Here is a 22,492-nt window from a genome sequence, read left to right as displayed (position 1 = left end):
GTACTGGGTTCATGGGGTCATGTCTCTGCCCCACAGTTCATTCTGGCTGCCCAAACATCCTCTTCTCTTTCTATCTTCTTTCTCTCCTTGGCCTCGCTTTCTCCCCCTCTGTCTTTTATTCCAAAAAGGTGTGTTGAAGCATATTTTATGTTGATATACATATATAAATATATATGCACACATATATTTATATATATACATACTGTATATATACTGCATATATATACATTTTCCCTCTTGCATCTCTTTTTTTTCTTTTTTCTTAATTCCACAAAAAGTGTTGAATCTCAAATCCACGTGTCCATGCCCTTTTCGCTTATCCTTGTGTTGTTTAGTTCCCCAGGTACCAGGACTGAAAAAAAGAGCAAACATTTTCAGATTACACATGAATGGCGGACATTTTTCATTGATATTCAAAGAAGACAATAAGAAAACATTGTTTCTCTCGATTTTCACATCTGAGTACACTGCAGATTATCACAGTCAATGTACAGGTAACTGCCCAAATAATGGAAACACTTGATTAAATGAGGGATATAAAGTATATTGAAAGCAGGTGTTTGCACACAGGTGTGGTTCCTGAGTTATTTAAGAAAGTAACGTCCCATCATGCTTAGGGCCATAAAAATGCTGGGCAGGCCATTATTTTGACTACCATGGCAAGGCCCCAATCCACAGGGCAAGAGCAGGGCCGGTTTAATGCAGGGGCTTATCAGGGCTGAAGCCCCTGGGCCCAGGCCTGTGGGGGGCCAAAGAGACAGCCCCAAAAAATCCTCAGATGGGGCGAGGAGAGGAGGTAGGGGCCCACGTGGGTAACTGGGCGGCCCTGCCTTGATAGGGTAACTGATTAACACAAATTAAAAAAATTAACTGCATAATAAATAAATGTGACTGGTCAATTGTGTGAGTCTGTGCGCAAGCCCGTAGTTTATAAAAGAACAACTGTGAATTAAGTTTTACCACAAGCACATAAGGTATCTGCCAACATTAAGGAAACACCAACATAGGAACTCTATATCAGGTTGCGAGAAAGGAAGGCCCGGAAAATAATTAAATACTCCAGCTCAATACTGTTCACTCTGCTTCTGCACGGCAAGCGGTATCGGTGCATCAAGTCTGACACCAACAGGCTTCTGAACAGCATCCACATGCCATAAGACTGCTAAATAGCTAACAAAATGGCTGCACAGACTATCTGAGTTGACCCTTGTATTTTATTCTTATTTTTACACTGTCTCTATGCACACTCACAGGGCCCTACACACTACACACACTGATACTCCAACACATATAAAAACACTCACTCTATCATTTTCTCACACATACATAATATGCACATACAGTTATCCTGCCTCTACACACACCCATTAACATACAATCATCATATAACGTACGCTGCTGCTACTCTGTTTATCATATATCCTGATGCCTAGTCACCTTACCCCTAAACATATCTACCTCTATCACGCCAGTATCCCTGCACATTATAAATATGGTACTGGAACTGACCCTGTATATAGTATGCTTACTTACTTTATCATGTTCTTCTTATTTCTTGTTTTTATATATTGTGTGTTTTTGTTCTACCTTGATAGTTTTAGTATTACATTGTTATTGATTACTGCATTGTTGGGGTTAGAGCTAGCAAGAAAGGCATTTCTCTGCATGTGACATTCAAACTTGAAACTAAAGTGTTTTAAAAGGATGTTGCGCCACCACAAGCTGCCAGAACAGCTTCAATGCCCCTTGGCATAGATTCTACAAGTGGACCTAAACCATGCCAGGAAAATGCACCTCACACCATAACATCCCTTGTTTACTCAAGTGTTTCCTTTATTTTGGCAGTTACATGTATGTCTACAGTCGGGAACGCTGCAGTTTGGGAAGCATGCGAGACAAATATAGGCTACAGCTTGTTGCGTTGTGGCCATAGACATACAGTGCCTTCGGAAAGTATTCAGACACCTTGACCATTTCCACATTTTGTTACATTACAGCCTTATTCTAAAATGGATTGAAATGCATTCCAGATTACTACCTCATGAAGCTTGTTGAGAGAATGCCAAGAGTTGCATCAAGAATGTCAAGCTGGTGGCTACTTTTAATAATTTGTTAAACACTTTTTTGGTTACTACATGATTACATGTGTTATTTCATAGTTTTAATGTCTTCACTATTATTCTACAATGTAGAAAATAGTAAAAATAAAGAAAAACCCTTGAATGAGTAGGTGTGTCCAAACTTTTGACTGACACTGTATATATAGTATATATATATTGGCTCCTAATATTGTACAATCTGTGTGTCACTTCATTGGCCTGGGCTATTGTTTGTTTGAATTCAATACCAGGTTGATCTCATTTTGTGGTGTCAGAGTAGCCAATCATTTCGGTAATTTGTGTGGTATTAAAAAAGATTCAGCTAACGTCTTCTGTCATGTAAATGATGTAGAATTGCATGAAATGTGTTTTTAAGAGGCTGATTGTTTTTCATACCCTACAAAAATGTTTCCCATGTGTAGAAATCCTAAAAAACGCTTCTGCTCAACTGTAGCCTATGCCACATGGCAAACGTTATTGGCTTTATTATAAAGGGTATTTTTCTTCAACAGTAAATTTACCACGCGTCAAATTGCATCTTGGTGGATGAGGGGGGGACGAGGGGAGGTGGCAAGAAAAAAAAACTAGGCCCTGAGGGCCTATGATTTCTTAATCCGGCCCTGGCCACGAGTGGTCACTGAATGGTTTGATGAGCATGAAAACGATGTAAACCATTAGCCATGGCCGTCTCAGTCACCAGATCTCAACCTAATTGAACAGTTATGGGAGATTCTGGAGCGGCGCCTGAGACAGCGTTTTCCACCACCATCAACAAAACACCAAATCATGGAATTTCTAGTGGAAGAATGGTGTCGCATCCCTCCAATAGAATTCCAGACACGTGTAGAATCTTTGCCAAGGTGTATTGAAGCTGTTCTGGCTCGTGGTGGCCCAACGCCCTATTAAGACACTTAATGTTGGTGTTTCCTTTATTTTGGCAGTTATATGTGTCGTATGATAAACAACTTTTATGTCTACATCAAGTGCAGAAATTCAACATAATGATGTTTTGCTTCAACAATTAATATTAAGAGGGCTAAGAATTCCTGTCAGAGTGTTGAATATTATTATGTAGTTGTAAACCCTGTGCGTGAGTGTTTGCGTTCACGGCGCATGTCAGTGTTGTTTTGGGTCTACTGTACAGTATGAGACGCCATGTGAATAGTAGTGATTGTGAATAATGCATGACCAGGGTAGTTTTGTGGCCAACTCCAGACACAGTGCTTTATTTTCACAGTGTTCTGCAATCAGTGTCTTCTCCACTAATGGGGCCCAAACACTTCCAGTCAGGACAACCAACCAAATGGAGCAATTCAAAATAATATAATAAATAATATGGAGTAAAAGAGCTGCTACAGCAAGAAAGACCTCAGCTTGATTCCACCCAAACCTTTAAAAAACATACGAGGACTTTGGCATTTGCCTGCAGACCACTGAAATCTTACAAAAACAATTGACAGGGCTGAATAAAACAACACGTACCCTCAGGCCCCATCTTAACATTTTCCACCAAGGTTTATGTCATTTTAACAGCCCTCAAACAGACCTCTTTAACTGCACCCAATTGTACTGATTTAATCAAGTTTAAAAAGGAAACCTCTTGCCTATTCCTTGTTAATGCTCAGAGTAAAATACCTTGTGGTCCATGGCTCCAGTCTCTTAACTCCTGCCTGCCCACTGTTCACCAGGTACACACACACACACACACACACACACACACACACACACACACACACACACACACACACACACACACACACACACACACACACACACACACACACACACACACACACACACACAAGCACACTGCGAACAAATACACACACAGCGAATGATAACACACACACCGCAGTGAGCCTGCTAGTATGCTTATAACCTCGATGTAGTGGCGCTTCATCATTCACAGATGTACAAATTTGTACCTACTTATCACTGTATTCTGGGGGAATGAGGAGTGAGCTATGGAGCTATGGACAGACTCTTGGAAAAACTTTGAAATGGGGTTTGGAAACAAACTGCTGAGCAGGGTCGGGAGAAACCAAGCCAAAGCCACATTAAAGAGGCAGTATTGTAATTCAGTGGAGTTGCCTGGCTCATAGGAAAGGCCACAATGGAGGTTGCCAGTCAAAGCAGGGGGCGATGAGGGTCTGTGCCAGGGGAGTGAACTCTGGAGGGCCCCTTGCTTGTTGAGTCTATGGGGATAGAGCCTACTGTAATGACTGGAGCTGCTGCCTTCCCTGTGTCCATACAGCAGAGCTCTTATTAAAGAGTGCAGAGGGTAAATGCCTATACTGTAGGCTACAGGCACCATATCTTAGCAATTGATAAAAAATGACTGCAGCATTCAACACAGTGTCCAGAGCCTTCTACTACTGGCATAATGTAATCAACAAATGTGTTAAGTTTTGGATCTCATCTATGCAATGAATTAAAATGGCTGCATGTCATTCCAGTATTTTGGAGGGGGGGGGGGGGGGGGGGAATATACAATCTACCTCCGCTTTCAAGAAACCAGTCATGATTCAATATATTTTGAGTTTACGTTATAGAAACACAATACTTGCCTCAGTGGAGCCTGGCAATTTACATTGTGAATTCCCCCCTCTCATTTAGGCATTTCTGTGGCAACCTCCTGGGGCTCTCTCTTTACAAATAAGCATAAGCTTTGCCAGACCTCTCTGCATTGGGCTCAGACTCCTTCCTCAAAACAGAACACGTTTCTCTCTTTACAATATATTGTAACAGTGATGAACTTGCTTTACAAAGGCCCCGATGTAGGTCAATAGCAGCAGCCCTAGGCCTGGAGCCACAGAGAGTTGTGCTGACATTACGGTCAGTGGAGCTGGAGCAAACAACCAGCTGTGTCCAACTCCTCTTCATACTTGGGAAAGGAAAGACACATCTTTAATGGGAGCGATATGGACATGTAGTAGTGAGACTGGAGACTGTTTGAAGATGCAGTAGTACTGGCCCTATAGTCCAACAAAGTAATGTACAAGCCAAACCAGAGCACAACACACTATCAGCGACATATTAAAGTGTGAGGCTACAGTATATAAATAAAGTAAACCCCTCAATTATTCATGGACTCCCATTGTAACAATTCATGTAACTATGAATGAACTTTGGACAACAGTGAAGGGAGGGGCTGTTGAGCAATCAGTGAAGCAGTAGTTCACTCTATGACCTCTTGGTGACCTATGACCTCTCCCGTACTACTCGTTTCTTCACAACCAATTCATGGTAAATACATTCATCCAATTGCCTGTGATATGAATGATGCATCTCAACAGTGTAACATGGCAATGAGTATACTTACTAATATAAAAACAAATGAATACAAAATGTTGAAATCATCTTAACGTTTCAAGTAAAAGTCCTTTAGGTCCCTTAAAATGTTATGATTTAATGGTGAATTACGAGGAAATAGGAATTACATTTAGAGAACGGAGCAGGTTCCAAATATGCTGCAAAGAAAAAGTAATAATTTCTCTCTGTTGCTTAGGAAAGGCGTTCACCTTTTCTTTCAGCACTCTTGTTGCATAACTTATTTAATTAACTTCATTATTTGCATATTATACATGCTTCCGAGGAACCAAAAGAACATTTTAGTGATTGGAAAGACAAGCAACCGCAGCCAATCAAGGTTAACTGTGGTGAGTGTCTCACTCCAAAAACAATATTTTGTTTCTTGCAAAATGTTTCCCCCGGTGGGGAAAGCATAGCTATGGAAATACAGAGCTGGGACAGAGCTCCACAGTTAGAGGGTAGCAGGAGAGCTACCCAGCTGTCCCCTCAACACAGCACACTATTGTACTGAACTCACTGGCCTTACGCTGAGTGTACAAAACATTAGGAACACCTGCTCTTTCCATGACATAGACTAACCAGGTGAATCCAGGTGAAGGCTATGATCCCCTATTGTCACTTGTTAAATCCACTTCAATCAGTGTAGAAGAAGGGGAGGAGACAGGTTAAAGAAGGATGTTTAAGCCTTGAGACAAATGAGACATGATTGTGTGCCATTCAGAGGGTGAATGGGCAAGACACAATATTTAATGTAAGTGCCTTTGAATGGGGTATGGTAGTAAGTGCCAGGTCCATCGGATTGAGTGTGTAAAGAACTGCAACGCAGCTGGGTTTTTCATGCTCAGCAGTTTCCAGTGTGTATCGATAATGGTCCACCACCCAAAGGACATCCAGCCAACTTGACACAACTGTGGGAAGCATTGGAGTCGACATGGGCCAGTATCCCTGTGGAACGCTTTCGACACCTTGTAGAGTCCATTCCCTGACAAATTGAGGCTGTTCTGAGGGCAAAAGGGGAGGTGCAAACTCAATATTTGGAAGGTGTTCTTAATGTTTTGTACACTCTGTGTATATTATTATATTACTACGCTGCCTTTGAGGCATTATGATGTTATATTCTTCAGAAAAAAAAAAACCTTACTACTATCCAAAAGAAAATGATGAGATTATTAAAATGTAAACAATAGTGACAGACAGACACACACACACACACACACACACACACACACACACACACACACACACACACACACACACACACACACACACACACACACACACACACACACACACACACACACACACACACACACACACACACACACACACACACACACACACACACACACACTCTACAGTACACACTGCATGCACTGGAGCAGGTTTTCAGTCTAAGCCTGAGCAATCAATCCCAGCTTTTTTGCGCAGTGGACAGATCGCTAGAAGAATGACTAGAGCTGGATAGGCTTGACTTTGTTTCTTTCCCGCTCCCTGAAGTCCAAGTGCATCCTGCAATTACATCATGTCTGGTTTCCCTTAGCAACCAGACAGTCCTGGACGTGACCATCCTGAATAGGCTCCTCCATCCCCTCCCCCGCCCCTCCTCTCAGTTAACTGCAATTTTTCCAACTATTGACCTTTTTCACAACTGCCACCAGTTTGACGCCAAAACATCGACAACAAATACATATTAAAATAGTGAAATAAATAAGTGTGTATAAAATATAAAAGGATATTTCATGCTGAAACCCTCATGTTAAACACCAATTGTATTCACTAAGTTGATGGTTTATATTTAGGATAATGTTTTACAGCTTTGTCATTCTATTGTTTATTTTACAATCATATTATTTTATTATTTTATATGAGGTCACACATAGGGCCAAAGAGAATTACAGACATCTGTGATAATCTGAATTACCCAAAAGGGCCACTGGATGTCTTGTGATAAATTACAAATAATCCTTGAAAGTGACCAGAATTATGGTAGTTTACTGGTAAACGTCAAAAGTTTCCAGTAATATACCTTCCCTTTGCAACCTTAGTTGGGTTACGACAAAATAAAATGTAGCCTGGGGTGTAGCATTGTCCCTGTCTTATTGCATTACACTGTGTTGGTTACTATTGCATGTGCAGGATCCCTGTGTTCTTTCATGTTTCTCCTGGCCAGATCTGCTGACTCTGCCATTGTGCTTTAGATCTAATTCACCTCTCAAGTTACATTCCCAAACACACACACGCAGGTAGGTTGGCAAGCAGGCAGGCAGGCGGACAGGCAGGCGGGCGGGCAGGCAGGCAGGCACACGCACAAACACACCTCTCCTAGCTCAGCGGTCTCTTTCTCACTCATTCTCTCCCTCTCTCACTTTACATCATCACACGCCTCACTGAGGTGCACTTGTACTTTTTATGGAGCAGGGAGCACTGCAATGCAGCAGCAAGCCCCAAAAGCCTCAGCTCTGCAGCCACATTGGGACATATAGAGGTACTGTGTTTAGTTGGTCTTTTAGTCTTGCAAAACAGTGAGACCAACTTTAACGTTTAAAGTTTTCCAAATTAAAGACTCATCTATCTCTAAATGAAAGTGAAAGCCACGAGTGTTAACCGTGAATAACTACGACATCACTCTGAGGTAAATGTAAGCTTGAAGAAGAGAGAAATGCTTTTAGCCATGTGAATCTCTCTCACACAGGGAAAAGCCCTGTTACATCAAAAGGGTCCTGGGCTGGCTGTGAACATTCAGACCCTGAGGCAGATCCTAGCTAATGCCCTCAGATCTATAATTGAACATAGACATATGGTTTTGATATCAGAGAGAGGAACAAAGCCAGGGGGGTGAGTGAGTTTACAGCTCTGAACTGCCATGAGCAACAGGAGTAGAGGCCTTTGGTATGTATGACATCAGCAACTTTCTTAAATCATAGTGATAAGGAATATTCAAATGAGTATATAGATCACCAAGTGTGTAACAGAAAACAGAGAAATCGTTGCTTTTCTCCAGTATAAGTTATCTGTGATCTGTACCTGTGCCTGGTAGAGTCCGCCAGGGTCTCGAGGTCCAATACCTACAAAGGGGCGGTTGGCAGGGGGCGTCCCTGGAGCTGAGTATGCTGAGAGAGAGAGAGAGAGAGAGAGAGAGAGAGAGAGAGAGAGAGAGAGAGAGAGAGAGAGAGAGAGAGAGAGAGAGAGAGAGAGAGAGAGAGAGAGAGAGAGAGAGAGAGAGAGAGAGAGAGAGAGAGAGAGAGAGAGAGAGAGAGAGAGAGAGAGAGAGCGAGAGAGAGAGAGAGAGAGAGCGAGAGAGAGAGAGCGAGAGAGAGAGAGAGAGAGAGAGAGAGAGAGAGAGAGAGAGAGAGAGAGAGAGGGGACACTTAGAACTTCATGGCTTGTTATGTAAATCACTGTAGGCATTAAGAATGGCAGATGTGTCGTGCACACCGTTATTTGAAGGGAATTGGCCTGCCTCAGTGTGTTTCCAAACAGGCAGAGTTTGCATATAGACACTAAGTCAAATTGTCATCTTAATTTGGAATATGCATGACTTGGTAATACTTGGCCGCAATACAAGACCTCAGAGCATATATCAGAACTGATTTTGATCATAACTTATCTTGGTCACATGGTAGGTCACTGATCACATCATAGTAGGTCACTGATCACATCATAGTAGGTCACTGATCACATCATAGTAGGTCACTGATCACATCATAGTAGGTCACTGATCACATCATAGTAGGTCACTGATCACATCATAGTAGGTCACTGATCACATCATAGTAGGTCACTGATCACATCACAGCAGGTCACTGATTACATCATAGCAGGTCACTGATCACATCACAGCAGGTCACATCACAGCAGGTCACTGATCACATCACAGCAGGTCACTGATCACATCATAGTAGGTCATTGATCACATCACAGCAGGTCACTGATCACATCACAGCAGGTCACATCACAGTGTAAAAGTTTAGCTTCGGTCCCTCTCCTCGCCCCAACCAGGGACCCTATGCACACATCAACAACTGACATCCACGAAGCATCGTTACCCATCGCGCCACAAAAGCCACGGCCCTTGCAGAGCAAGGGGAACAACTACTTCAGGTCTCAGAGCGAGTGACGTCACCGATTGAAACACTATTAGCGCAACACCGCTAACTAGCTAGCCATTTCACATCGGTTACAACAGCAGGTCAGTGATCACATCATAGTAGGTCACTGATCACATCACAGTAGGTCACTGATCACATCACAGTAGGTCACTGATCACATCATAGTAGGTCACTGATCACATCACAGTAGGTCACATCACAGCAGGCCACTGATCACATCACAGCAGGTCACTGATCACATCATAGTAGGTCACTGATCACATCATAATAGGTCACTGATCACATCATAGTAGGTCACTGATCACACCATAATAGGTCACATCTTGGTCACTGATCTATGGACAGTTAAGCACTGTTAGTTTATATCAGCATCCAACTAACTTTGTACTGTAACTTTCCAATACAGTTTGACTGAATGGATCACTAATGGAAGCTGACATAGTGGAGGAACTTGCAGAGATTTCAATCAAAATCCCACATGAGGATTTATTGGCATTGTTACAGCGTCCTCACGGCAGTAGGTACGCATATTGATCTGTCCTGTATGTCTCTTAATTAGATGATGGTGATTAATGACGGTGGGAGTAGGAGTTGTATTACAAGTCTGCAACGCCTGAATGCTTTCTCTCGCTCTCTTTCTCATAAAGGACTGAGAGACAATAGCCTCACCCTTCAGGTGCTGAATCATTTATGCTTTGTTTTTTAGAATCACATCCAGCACATAAGTGTGATGGGTTGAGGGCACAGGTTTTAGAAAATGACATGAATCATCCAATCAAATGAGTCATTCTCTGTATAACAACCCTATACACACACACACACACACACACACACACACACACACACACACACACACACACACACACACACACAAAAACTATAGTCACTGAAGACCTAGAGGCTGGGAGTAGCAGGCTCACCAACGGCCCACTTACTGGGTGACGTTGGGGAGTTGGCTCCCCCGTCCGAGGTGGTGGTGCTGGACTTGGAGTCGGAGGGCAGCGTCAGACGGGGCATTCCGGGGGGCGGAGGGGGCGCCAGCATCTGGGAGGAGATGTAGTGACTGGGCAACTTCACTTGACCACTGCCATTCAGCTGTGAGGGGAGAGAGGAGGGAACACGTCAGCTGTGAAGGGAGAGAGGAGGGAACACGTCAGCTGTGAAGGGAGAGAGGAGGGACCACGTCAGTCGTGAAGGGAGAGAGGAGGGAAGACGTCAGTTGTGAAGGGAGAGAGGAGGGAACTTGTCAGCTGTGAAGGGAGAGAGGAGGGAACACATCAGTTGTGAAGGGAGAGAGGAGGGAACACGTCAGCTGTGAAGGGAGAGAAGAGGGAACACGTCAGCTGTGAAGGGAGAGAGGAGGGAACACGTCAGCTGTGAAGGGAGAGAGGAGGGAACATGTCAGCTGTGAAGGGAGAGAGGAGGGAACACGTCAGCTGTGAAGGGAGAGAGGAGGGAACACGTCAGTCGTGAAGGGAGAGAGGAGGGAACACGTCAACAGTGAAGGGAGAGAGGAGGGAACACGTCAGCCGTGAAGGGAAAGAGGAGGGAACACGTCAGCTGTGAAGGGAGAGAGAACACGTCAGCTGTGAAGGGAGAGAGGAGGGAACACGTCAGCTGTGAAGGGAGAGAGGAGGGAACACGTCAGTCGTGAAGGGAAAGAGGAGGGAACACGTCAGCTGTGAAGGGAGAGAGGAGGGAACACGTCAACAGTGAAGGGAGAGAGGAGGGAACATGTCACAGTGAAGGGAGAGAGGAGGGAACACGCCAGTCGTGAAGGGAGAGAGGAGGGAACACGTCAGCTGTGAAGGGAGAGAGGAGGGAACACGTCAGCTATGAAGGGAGAGAGGAGGGAACACGTCAGCTCTGTGGGAGTTGGGAGGAGTAGGGGAGCATCACTGCTGTAGCACAGATGGTAGAATACTACATGCCACTGCACTGGCCCTGTCTCTCCTCAACTATTTCTCACTCTCTCTCTCTCTCTCTCTCTCACATACACATGCTTTCTCTTTCCATCAGCACTGTGTGTGTGTGAGTGTGTGTGAGTGTGTGTGTGTCACAGGAGGTTGGTGGCACCTTAATTTGGGGAGAACGGGCTCGTGGTAATGACTGGACTGGAATCAGTGGAATGGTATCAAATACATCAAATACATGGTTTCCATGGTTTCCAGGTGTTTAATGCCATTCTATTTTCTCCGTTCCAACCAGTATTAAGAGCCGTCCTCTCCTCAGCAGCCTCCACTGGTGTGTGTGTATGTGGGAGTTAGGGAGGGAGAGAGGAGGGAGAGCGAGTAATGTCCAGGGCACTGCACTGCTCAGCTAGTCATCCATCCTCCCCTCCATCCATGGCTGCTCTTCCCCTGACTGGCCTGGCTTTCAGATACTCTCCCCTCTCCAGAGGAGAGGACTGCTCACTCACTGTCCTCCACAACAATGGATGAGCAAATGAGTCAGCTACATTGTGGTGCCATGCGCTCGTCCTTTGTGACTGCCTGGCTGCAGTCGCACTGCAGCAGGGGGAATTTCAATGACTCTGCAGAAACTTGGCCGAGCAGAGCCCAGCGTGGCTGCTGCTGGGGGCACTTCTGATACAAGTAAATGTCTATCCTCTCCTCTTTCCCTGTGCCAGACTTATGCACTCTGCCAACATCAGCATCACTGCCAGAGACGTACTGGAATCTCCTTCAGGTTCATTCCTCTAGTGCCCCCCCCCCCCCCACCCCTTCCCTCCATCCCTTCACCCCTTTCAAGTCAATACAGAAACAGTATGACAGCTTCATTGAGCAACTTGGCTTGTAATTCCGGCCTATTTAAAGCAGGGAAGAGGGGTCTTTTGCATGTGGTGCAGTGGCAGGTCCTCTCAGGTCTATGTCACATATTGGTAATGAGTGTAACCATGTCTGAGGAGCTGGTCTGGTCCCAGGATCAGCAGGGCTAGCAGGCTGAGTCTAAACAGAGCAGGAAGACTGAAGGCTTATTTTCCTCTGTGTGACGGGGGATTCACCACTACTGTACTACCAGACAGCCAACACATTGAATAACGGTAATAATCGAAGAAGTTGGCTAAAACACATACAGTTATTACAATGATTTTATGGCTACAGATCTATTGAATTGTTGCCGCCTTCAGGGCGTGTTAATCAATCTGAGAGTCACGGAGGGTTGTGGTGGCTCCATTCTGCAGTTTGGAGCCGAGGGGAGGAGGAGTAACAGCTACGTGAGGGAAACCTGCCGCTCTCTCAGGTTACGTCACCTACAGTAGAGTATCCCCAGTCCACTAGTAAAGACCACGGTGGGGGAGAATATGGGAATGAAATGGCATTTCATACAGTCTACAGGCCATTTGAGACAGGGTGACGACATAGGAAACATGAAGCATGAAGGAATTAAATATCAAACAAACGATTAGGTGGTGAATCTATAATAGCTGCTGCCTCTGTAAAAGCTAATGGTGATCCAAATAAATAAATAAACAAATTCATTTAAACAACAAATGGAAATAACACAGTTCTCTGAATAAACCACACCCTCTGAGTGAGTGAACTTTAATTAACATTACCTCAAACTTAAGGTCTTGCCATGAAATCATGGTCCAAAGACGATGTCATACTATAGGTTCTGCTAGATGAACACATAAAACATGGTGAATTGGAGGCCAACTCTCTCTCTACTGGGTTCCTATCTAGTATGAGTAATGAGTAGGGGGCAGAAGTTTTACTGACCAAATGACCTGACCAGGACAAACTCGGGGCCCTAGTTAGAGTTGTTAGATGGGCTGGACTCACTGGGCTGGGCTGCTGGTTGGACGGGTCACAGGCCAGGGAGACCAGGTCCTTCAGCGGGTCTTGGGAGCTGAGGTGTGGCGGGTAGCGGATGGCGGTGTGGGGGAAGTAGGAGGTGGACTGGGGCAGGATGGAGGTGGTGGGGAAGTGCAAAGACGAGGAAGGGTGCGGACTCCGAGAGATCCCTGCACAGAGAGAGAAAGAGAGAGAGGGAGAGGGAGAAAAGAGAGGAAGAAAGACAGAGAGAAAGAAAGACAGAGAGAGAAAGAGAGAATATGTACATAAATGTACTTTTTCATGGTCCACAATGATGATACGCTTGAGATAAGATAAGTGACATTGAAGATGTGTGCTTTTGCAAAAACAATGAAATGACTCAATCTTTCCGACTCTCCCTTGGTACAGTATCTGTTGCGTGAGCTTATGACATTTTGTATGGCAACTATTATTTATCAGGACCACTCGCTAACATAGTCAATTCGTTTTAACAGCAGCTTTAATTGTTCATGCATCATCCAGCAGACGTTTGGCTGGGGAACAATACCTGCTCATAGATTACTCTTCATTGTCTCCACAAACAATTACCTGTCAGAAAGTGTTAACGGGGAGTTCAATTAAAAAAACTAAATAATGCATTGTCTGAAAGGAAGCTTGTCTTGTTTAAAGCATAATGCCTGCAGTCAGTACCTACACCAGGATGACCTCAACAGGTACAGACATAAAAAAAATGGCAAACTTTTAGACAATATCTTAACTATGAAGAAGGGTTGATTTTCTGACGTAAGACACATGTCTTTTCTGACGTAAGACACATGTCTTTTCTGATGTATGAAACATGTCTTTTCTGACGTAAGAAACATGTATTTTCTGACGTATGAAACATGTCTTTTCTGACGTAAGACATGTATTTTCTGACGTAAGACACATGTCTTTTCTGACGTAAGAAACATGTATTTTCTGACGTAAGACACATGTCTTTTCTGACGTAAGACACATGTCTTTTCTGACGTAAGAAACATGTCTTTTCTGACGTAAGAAACATGTCTTTTCTGATGTATGAAACATGTATTTTCTGACGTAAGACACATGTATTTTCTGACGTATGAAACATGTATTTTCTGACGTAAGAAACATGTCTTTTCTGACGTATGAAACATGTATTTTCTGACGTAAGAAACATGTCTTTTCTGACGTATGAAACATGTCTTTTCTGACGTAAGACACATGTCTTTTCTAACGTAAGACACATGTCTTTTCTGACGTATGAAACATGTCTTTTCTGACGTATGAAACATGTCTTTTCTGACGTAAGACACATGTCTTTTCTAACGTAAGACACATGTCTTTTCTGACGTATGAAACATGTATTTTCTGACGTAAGACACATGTCTTTTCTGACGTATGAAACATGTCTTTTCTGACGTAAGAAACATGTCTTTTCTGACGTATGAAACATGTCTTTTCTGACGTAAGAAACATGTATTTTCTGACGTATGAAACATGTCTTTTCTGACGTATGAAACATGTCTTTTCTGACGTATGAAACATGTATTTTCTGACGTATGAAACATGTATTTTCTGACGTATGAAACATGTATTTTCTGACGTAAGAAACATGTGTTTTCTGACGTAAGACACATGTCTTTTCTGACGTATGAAACATGTATTTTCTGACGTATGAAACATGTCTTTTCTGACGTATGAAACATGTCTTTTCTGACGTATGAAACATGCATTCTCTCTTTCCCGACTACATTCTTCTCACATCCTAGGAGAAGTACGCGCGTCAGGCTTGGTAGATTGTGGCAACAGTGACAAGATGTCTCCTGTAAATGTGTGTGGGTGGGTGACATGCGTAAGACTGTGTGTACTGACCACTGTGCACTGCGATGACGGGCCGGTGGTGCTGTGTGAAGCCGAGACGTGGGGAGCTCTCCTGAGGAGACGGGCTGTCCATCTCTGTCTTCTTTACTCCAGGGGACATGCCTGGACACAGAGACAGAGATACACAGAGGGTGTTACTGACGCCACTGCGACTCCCATAATAATAATGACTGTCTGGTGGAGGATATTGAAAAGACCCTACATTTCATTGTCAAGTTCAATCTGCTACTACACGGCTGTTGTAATGGCAGGAGCTCACCACAGGGTGGCAGGGTGCATTGAGATGACCCAGTCAGTCATTATCAGCTCTGCAGTACGATGCAGTAAAGCACATACGCTCCAAACTAACTTCCTCATTGAGACGAAACAATAGGATCAGAAACAAGATTATGTTTTGGTCAGATCTACCTCAAATCAGGTTTGCCTAGGTAGATCACTCACATTCCCAAGAGGCCTGCAGTGCCTGATACCAGAGTTGCTTACATGTGCTAAACAAATGTGTGTCTCTGTTGCAGTGATATTACTGTCCTACTCCTCCGTGTTTAGTTTGCTATCGCACACTTGTTGATAACAGAATGTGTGCTAGGAACACTTTCTCCACCCAACTCGGGCCTGTTTTAGATCAGAGTCTTAAGATTGCACAGCTCTTTCTTTGTTTCCTTCTTTGGAGTTGCAGAGCAGACAGTGTACATGTTGTTGCTGTGATACTGTGCAGTGGAAGAAACAGTCTGTCAGTCATGGAGTGATGACTTTGAGGTTTCTCTCTCACACATTATACAGTTATGCCCCTCTAACGCTCTAATTATTTTCTAAGAAAGAGATGGAGAGAGAGAGAGCAAGGAGAGAGTGTGTGAGAGAGAGAGAGAGAGAGAGAGAGAGAGAGAGAGGGGGGGAGGGAGAAAAACAGAAAGAGAGAGAGAGGCTTATCTGACAGCTTCCTCTTCCCCTGTTCTGCCCCAGCCATCCGCCCCTAGCCCTCTGTCTCAGAGCAGAATGAGTGAGCAAATCACATCTTTTCGGGAATGTCAGAGGGCAGGGGTGCAGATGAGGTTCAACAAGAGACTTGCTCAGAGGATAAACACGCACGTCCGGCTTAGTGCTGGGGGCTAGGCAGGGGCAGCCATTACAGCACTGATGTTAATTACCTGATCACACTAATCTGACTGATCTCTCAGCTCAGTCTCCAACCCACACATCTTCCTACTGTATTTGACACATTACATTTACATTACAATATCTTGAATATATATATCTTGTTTAAGAAAGTCTACAGAGTGATGGTAGGTAGTGCTGCTGTCCAGAGCCACAGCTCTACAGGAGGCCAGGCTTTACCTTCCCAATCCAATCCCCACGCTACAGACTGACGCAAGCTTCCCCTGACCTCCTCTACCTGGGGGAAGGTGCACAAACATTCCCCTCTCAACCAGTATCCCCCCCACCATCTCAGAGCAATCAGATGGGGTTGTTAAATATTAATTTGGGGGGTGTTCAGTTTGTCCTGTGACACACAAGTGTGTAATGGATTTTTGTTGTTCATATCCCAATTCCCCCTGAGACACCTGCAGGGTCACAGCCACGGTCACCATTGTGCAGTGCCCCTGGAGCAATTAGGGTTAAATGCCTTGTTCAAGGGCACAGCAACAGATGTTTTTCACCTTATCACCTCCGGTATTTGAACCAGCAACCTTTCGGTTACTGGCCCAATGCTCGAGGCTACCAGCCACCCATAAAGAGGAGCTTGTTAGGGCTGTCTAGACAGGAAGAGAGAGAGCACGACATGAGGAGGGCTGGACCAGACTCCTACAGGGCCTGTGATGGGGTCGGGGCTGGGAGGGAGGGGCCGGCTCTGCTCTTCTGACCTCCACAGCTCTGGTTACAGCATCAGCAGCCTGGGGTGCTCCTGGGGCCAGGGGCCCAGCCGGGGCCACTCTGGCTAACAGCACCACAAAGCCCCGGACACACCACTAGGCCCCTTAACAGGCCACTGGACACTATTAGTGTAGTGTGGAGAGTCCACCACAATTAAACAGCATCACCTCGCAGCATTGATTATATGGGAGGCCTATAAACTCCCCTAATAGCACAAACACACAGTGTGTTGAAATGTTTCATGTGTGTGTGTTAAATACTCAGGTAAAGATGGTGATCCTCTTCCCATACCAACGATGCTCCCGCACGTGTAGTGCACTTACCAGGCCCCACTCCCTCAGCACACCTACCTGACTACTTGCACTGCTCTCACCCACACTCCCACACTCAACCACTGGAGCACACTGTGCATGCTGTAACCTACTCCTCCTCTTTTTACCAGAACCAGGTCAGTGCTGGTGGGGGAGGACGGCCACACTGTACAATACACATATTGAAAGGCATATTGTAATTTCAATATTTAAAATACTGCTTTAAACAATCATCTTGAAACAATTGCTTGTATCTAGATGAGAGATACACAGTAGCTTTACTTTGCTAAATATCTTTGTTAGGAAAATCATTCCATACTAGCAAATTGGTATGTGAGCCTGAGGTGAGAGGAAAGAAAGAAGATAGCTACTGGGACGTTGCATCTGTGGATACTGCTCCAAGGTACCCTGGTCCACTTGGCTTTTTGTCGACTTTCACAAAAAGTGTTGGTTCATGAATTAATTACGACTTCAGGCTCAATTTGGGAAATTTGAAGCCGCGTATTTCGCAGCCAAGGCTTTCTGTGCAGCAGTTCATAACATGATATATTTGTCATTTGCTCTTTTGCACTGTGTCAGTAGCTTTCAAGGTACCTGAAGTGAAAGTATGGCCTGATATTTCAGCTGTTTCCCCACGGTGATTATGAAAGGTATGAATGTTGATGTTTCTTGATACCCGTAATAAAGAACATTTAAGATGGACACCAGAACTCAGTCACCCTTTGTTATCACTGAAGAGTTGGAGGATAGCCAGTGTCCTCAACATGACAGAATGGACAAAACTATACAATATCTAAGAGATTGTGTGGATGACCAGAGGGGATGCTCACCTCCTTCCAGGTCTTCCTGCCAGTTGCGGGAGCTGCTAGCCGGGGAGTTGGGAGAGGTGTAGTACTCCCCTCCAGGACTGGTGTCCACATCATCCTCCATGGAGCCCGACTTGTGCCTCTTACTCCTGGATGTCAAACAGAGGGAGAGAGGGAAGAGGAAATAAGGGGAAGGCAATGTGAAACATGGAGAGCTCCTGGGGGAAACTGTGTACAGTGTCTAAAGAATGTACACGTACACGCTGTGGCGTCAAACTATACCCTCTAAAGGCCATTGCACGCAAAATGGAGCTGTGAAGATGAAACATCATTGAGCAAGCAAACACTGAGTCGAGAGCGCAGAGGTCCCGCGGGCACATCATTTCCGCACGCAAAAATATTCATTCAAGAGCAGAGATTTTTGTTCTGTTTTGTCAAGACTCAGAAGTTACTGAGCTCTCACAAATAAACCACATGCTCACATGGATTTCTCCTCTCACACCCAAAAATCGTGCTCTCACAACTGCAATCTTTTGCTATAATAAAAATGAACATGGTCGTCACTAGTTAACACTAGGGCTGTTGCGGTGACTGTATTACCGCCACACTGGCAGTCATGAGTCATGACCGCAGTAAAATTCCATGTGACCGCTGAGTCACGGTAATCTCCTCATATGCACTCTGGACATGCGTTGGTAGGACCCAACTTGCTAACAACTGTCAGGTCACTAATGGTCTGGTACTCAGGGCTCTATTGTCCCTCTATCAGGTCACTAACTTCCGGGTACTCAGGGCTCTATTGTCCCTCTATCAGGTCCTAATGGTCTGGTACTCAGGGCTCTATTGTCCCTCTATCAGGTCCTAATGGTCTGGTACTCAGGGCTCTATTGTCCCTCTATCAGGTCCTAATGGCCTGGTACTCAGGGCTCTATTGTCCTTGCATCAGGTCACTAACTGCCTGGTACTCAGGGCTCTATTGTCGCTCTATCAGGTCCTAATGGCCTGGTACTCAGGGCTCTGTTGTCGCTCTATCAGGTCCTAATGGCCTGGTACTCAGGGCTCTGTTGTCCCTCCATCAGGTCCTAATGGCCTGGTACTCAGGGCTCTGTTGTCCCTCTAACCACTCTGACTTCACTGTAAATACAATCCAAAATTGCATCAAACACATCATCAAAACAGTATTGTGCTTTTAAACTCACCTCACTGTGAGGATCAGTTTGAAGAAAGAAGTTCAACAGCAGGTTGAAACTGAGTGTAAAACATAATCATTGTGGGTGTTGTTTCAAAGCCTAACACAACGAAATGGCCAGCGCTTTGTAAGGTGATGATTCATTCAAAACACAATACACATATTAGCGCTTATACATAGGCTTCTGAGCCCAAGCCTCCCAACTTAAAAATGTAAAAAAATATATGATTGTGCTGTTATACAATACATAGCCTACCGCATATTACACATGGCAGAAAAACATCAAACAAAACTGATTAAAGATGTCTTTGGTATATAATTGGTCTAGCCTATACTCCAAAATTAAACAAATTTGAGTAATCAACTTTGAGTGTGGACTGTATTATTATGCATACTGGATGGACTAGTTACCTTCTGCTACGCTCCAAAATGTCTATCCATGAGTCTGGGAGAGAACGTATAGACCTAGGCGATGCTGTTGGTTCATTGATTGTGCAGGGCGGCTTACAGTTGGCCTACAATTATAGTGAATTTGTATTTGATTTTGAATAGCCTAGTAATAGGGAATTTTTTATATTTTCTTCATTAATTGGGTGACACACCTTCAGCTATACAGAATATCTCAGCACCATGCGTTTCCATCTCCTCCTCTCTCCTTTATTCCTTTCTTGAGCGCAGAGAGGGGCTGTCAACAGTTTAGTGAAATATGTTTTGTTGAGAAAACATGTCACTATCAATGTTCCCAAACATATTTCACTTGGTTTCCCAAATTAAGCACTGGGTAGCTGCAGGAACAGGGTCGGAGAGCCCATGGCATACAGAGTTTCAGCAGAATATCGGGCCTCCCGAGTGGCGCAGCGGTCTAAGGCACTGCATCGCAGTGCTGAGGTGCCTCTACAGCCTAGGGTGTGTCACAGCCGTCCGTGACCGTAATCCCCATAGGGCGGTGCCCAATCGGCATAATGCCATCCGGGTTAGGGGAGGGTTTGGGCGAGGGGCTTTCCTTGGCTATCGCGCTCTTGCGACTCCTTGTGGCGGGCCGGGCACCTGCAAGCTGACTCTATCACCTGTCAAACAGTGCTTCCTCGGACACATTGGTGCGGCAGTGTGTTAAGAAGCAGCACAGCTTGGTGGATCATGTTTTGGAGGATGCATGTCTTGACCGAGGCCGTTGGGGAGTTGCAGCGATGAGACAAGATCGGAACTACCAACTGGATACCACGAAATTGGTGAGAAAAAATGTCATAAAAATAAATACATTTGAAAATAATTTTTAAAATTGTTTTAGCGGAATATCACCTCTCGCACAGTGGGAGCACGCTCCTCAAACACTGGTTGATGCGTGGAGTGAAATAAGTGTTGTTTTATTTATTTCTCAGCTACCGTGAGTATTTTGCATGACAATAACCAGCTGACAAAATTTCATGACCGCCACAGCCCTAGTTAACACAGCCACAAAGCCATAATCAGCAGAATACTTTGAGATACAGTCTATTTGAAATACAGATTTTATTACTTTTAATCTGGCAAGTTTTCGGCAGTTACAATGAGAGAATGTCCTCTAACCATCTTTTCTCTCTCCATCCCTTTCTCCACCCAGGCCCACTTTCACTATGTGGTGGATAAGTTATTCTCTGCTTAGCTGACAGAGATAGGAGATACTCTGTTTCAAGTACCTTGGCTCTCCACTATGCACAGCACTCTGGGGATTTCCTAACCATGACTTCTACCCGTAACTTAGTGGTACTGAGAGTTCCTCTAATTGCTTTGACGTTGAATGGAGTCATTGTTGTTAGGACATTTGTCAAGTAGAGAGGATGACATGTTATTGACTTTGACCATCTGCTGTCTATTTGGTGTAGGTAAGGGTTGAAGTGAAAACCTATAGGAGGATAGCTCTCCAAGACGAGGGTTGGGCATGAAATGACAGCAGGCTGTTTAATACTGAGCCATACTGACTGACGAATGGCGTGGACGGGTACAGCTCGCCTCAGTCCCACATAGTATGTTATCATTTATTTGGCTAAATTATCATCCATAGTTGCCTCTTTAAAAAAAGCAACTCATATTGTGCCTTACACAAATTGGCACATATGTATCCCTCCACAACTCAGCACATATGTATCCCTCCACCTCCCTCAGTGGAGTCCTGACCAGGGGAATCAAACTCCAATGTCTATGTACCCGTTGTGCTGGCATAGTTACTGGACCAGTGGGAGGAGGTGATGCGTCCCATCTCAACAAACATTTCCTCCACCTTGGATCATGGTAAACACACACCTAGTCTTGCTCTCTGTGTATGGTTGTTGTGCGTGAGAGTGTGAGTAACGGGTCTGTATATGCAAGTGTAGTGTGTAGTGTAGGATATACGTGTTGTGTATATGAGTCTACATTACTATGAGTCTGTATACACCTTGCATTACAGGCCTGTGTTTTGTTTGCATACACTTTTCTTGCGTGTGATTTAGTGCAGTGTTTTGTGATCTCCCTCCCTCTCGTCTCCTCAGATATGTGGTGCTCCCCAGACCAGTGTTTCGAGGCAGGGATGGACTACACTGTTCGTCTTAGCTTGCCCCTCTACTCTGCACTCAGTGATGTCCAGTCCCCATGCACACTCATTGACTCGGTTAGTTCCCACACACACACACTGTTAAACACCTAGACACAACTGAGACGTTTGCGTAAATCATGCATTGATGTCACCTGAATAAAAATTCACGCTACAAAGATTTTAGGTTGGGATTCAGCCCTTCGACTCCATACTAAATCTACTTCAATCCTCTGTAACTTTCTGTCTTCTCTACAGATTGTGCTGATGCCCCACTGTAAGAACCTGGAGATCTTCACTGGTTCTGAGGGAGGGGACATGGCCACCAACAGTGCCTGGGACACGTTCCAGCGTTACCGCTGTCTGGAGAACAGCCAGAGCGTGGTCAAGACCTTCTCCAACTCGATCTAGCCTATCAGCTGCACCAACGAGCTAAAGGTATGGCACCTTAAACATACCTGTATGCTCATCTATCTGTTTCTTAACTAAAGTTCTAAAGAAGGTTTCTTATTGCTCAATAACACTGACGAAGGCCCTGGATTGTACGCCTCTGCTCTGCTCAAATCAAATCAAATTGTATTGG

General features: G+C 44.6%; 1 protein-coding gene across 3 annotated transcripts in view; it reads right to left on the bottom strand.

The window, feature by feature from the left end:
• Nucleotides 1-255: 255 nt before the first annotated feature.
• Nucleotides 256-22,492, bottom strand: part of LOC120052492 (nuclear factor 1 C-type-like) — a 116,840-nt gene continuing 94,603 nt past the window's right edge. For 2 of the 3 annotated variants that reach the window (XM_038999434.1, XM_038999433.1), the window contains exons 6-11: nucleotides 18,197-18,321; nucleotides 15,178-15,288; nucleotides 13,243-13,487; nucleotides 10,456-10,615; nucleotides 8,436-8,521; nucleotides 256-352 (exon numbers count right to left, since the gene is read on the bottom strand). In XM_038999434.1, coding sequence (XP_038855362.1) covers nucleotides 332-352; nucleotides 8,436-8,521; nucleotides 10,456-10,615; nucleotides 13,243-13,487; nucleotides 15,178-15,288; nucleotides 18,197-18,321 — 748 coding nt within the window. In that variant the 3' untranslated portion in view covers nucleotides 256-331. The remainder of the gene's footprint in view (nucleotides 353-8,435; nucleotides 8,522-10,455; nucleotides 10,616-13,242; nucleotides 13,488-15,177; nucleotides 15,289-18,196; nucleotides 18,322-22,492) is intronic. The other variant, XM_038999435.1, reaches the window with a different exon arrangement.

The sequence above is a fragment of the Salvelinus namaycush genome, chromosome 8, assembly GCF_016432855.1.
Source record: "Salvelinus namaycush isolate Seneca chromosome 8, SaNama_1.0, whole genome shotgun sequence".
NCBI classification, from domain to species: Eukaryota; Metazoa; Chordata; class Actinopteri; order Salmoniformes; family Salmonidae; genus Salvelinus; species Salvelinus namaycush.
This window is presented reverse-complemented; position numbering and strand designations above follow the sequence as displayed.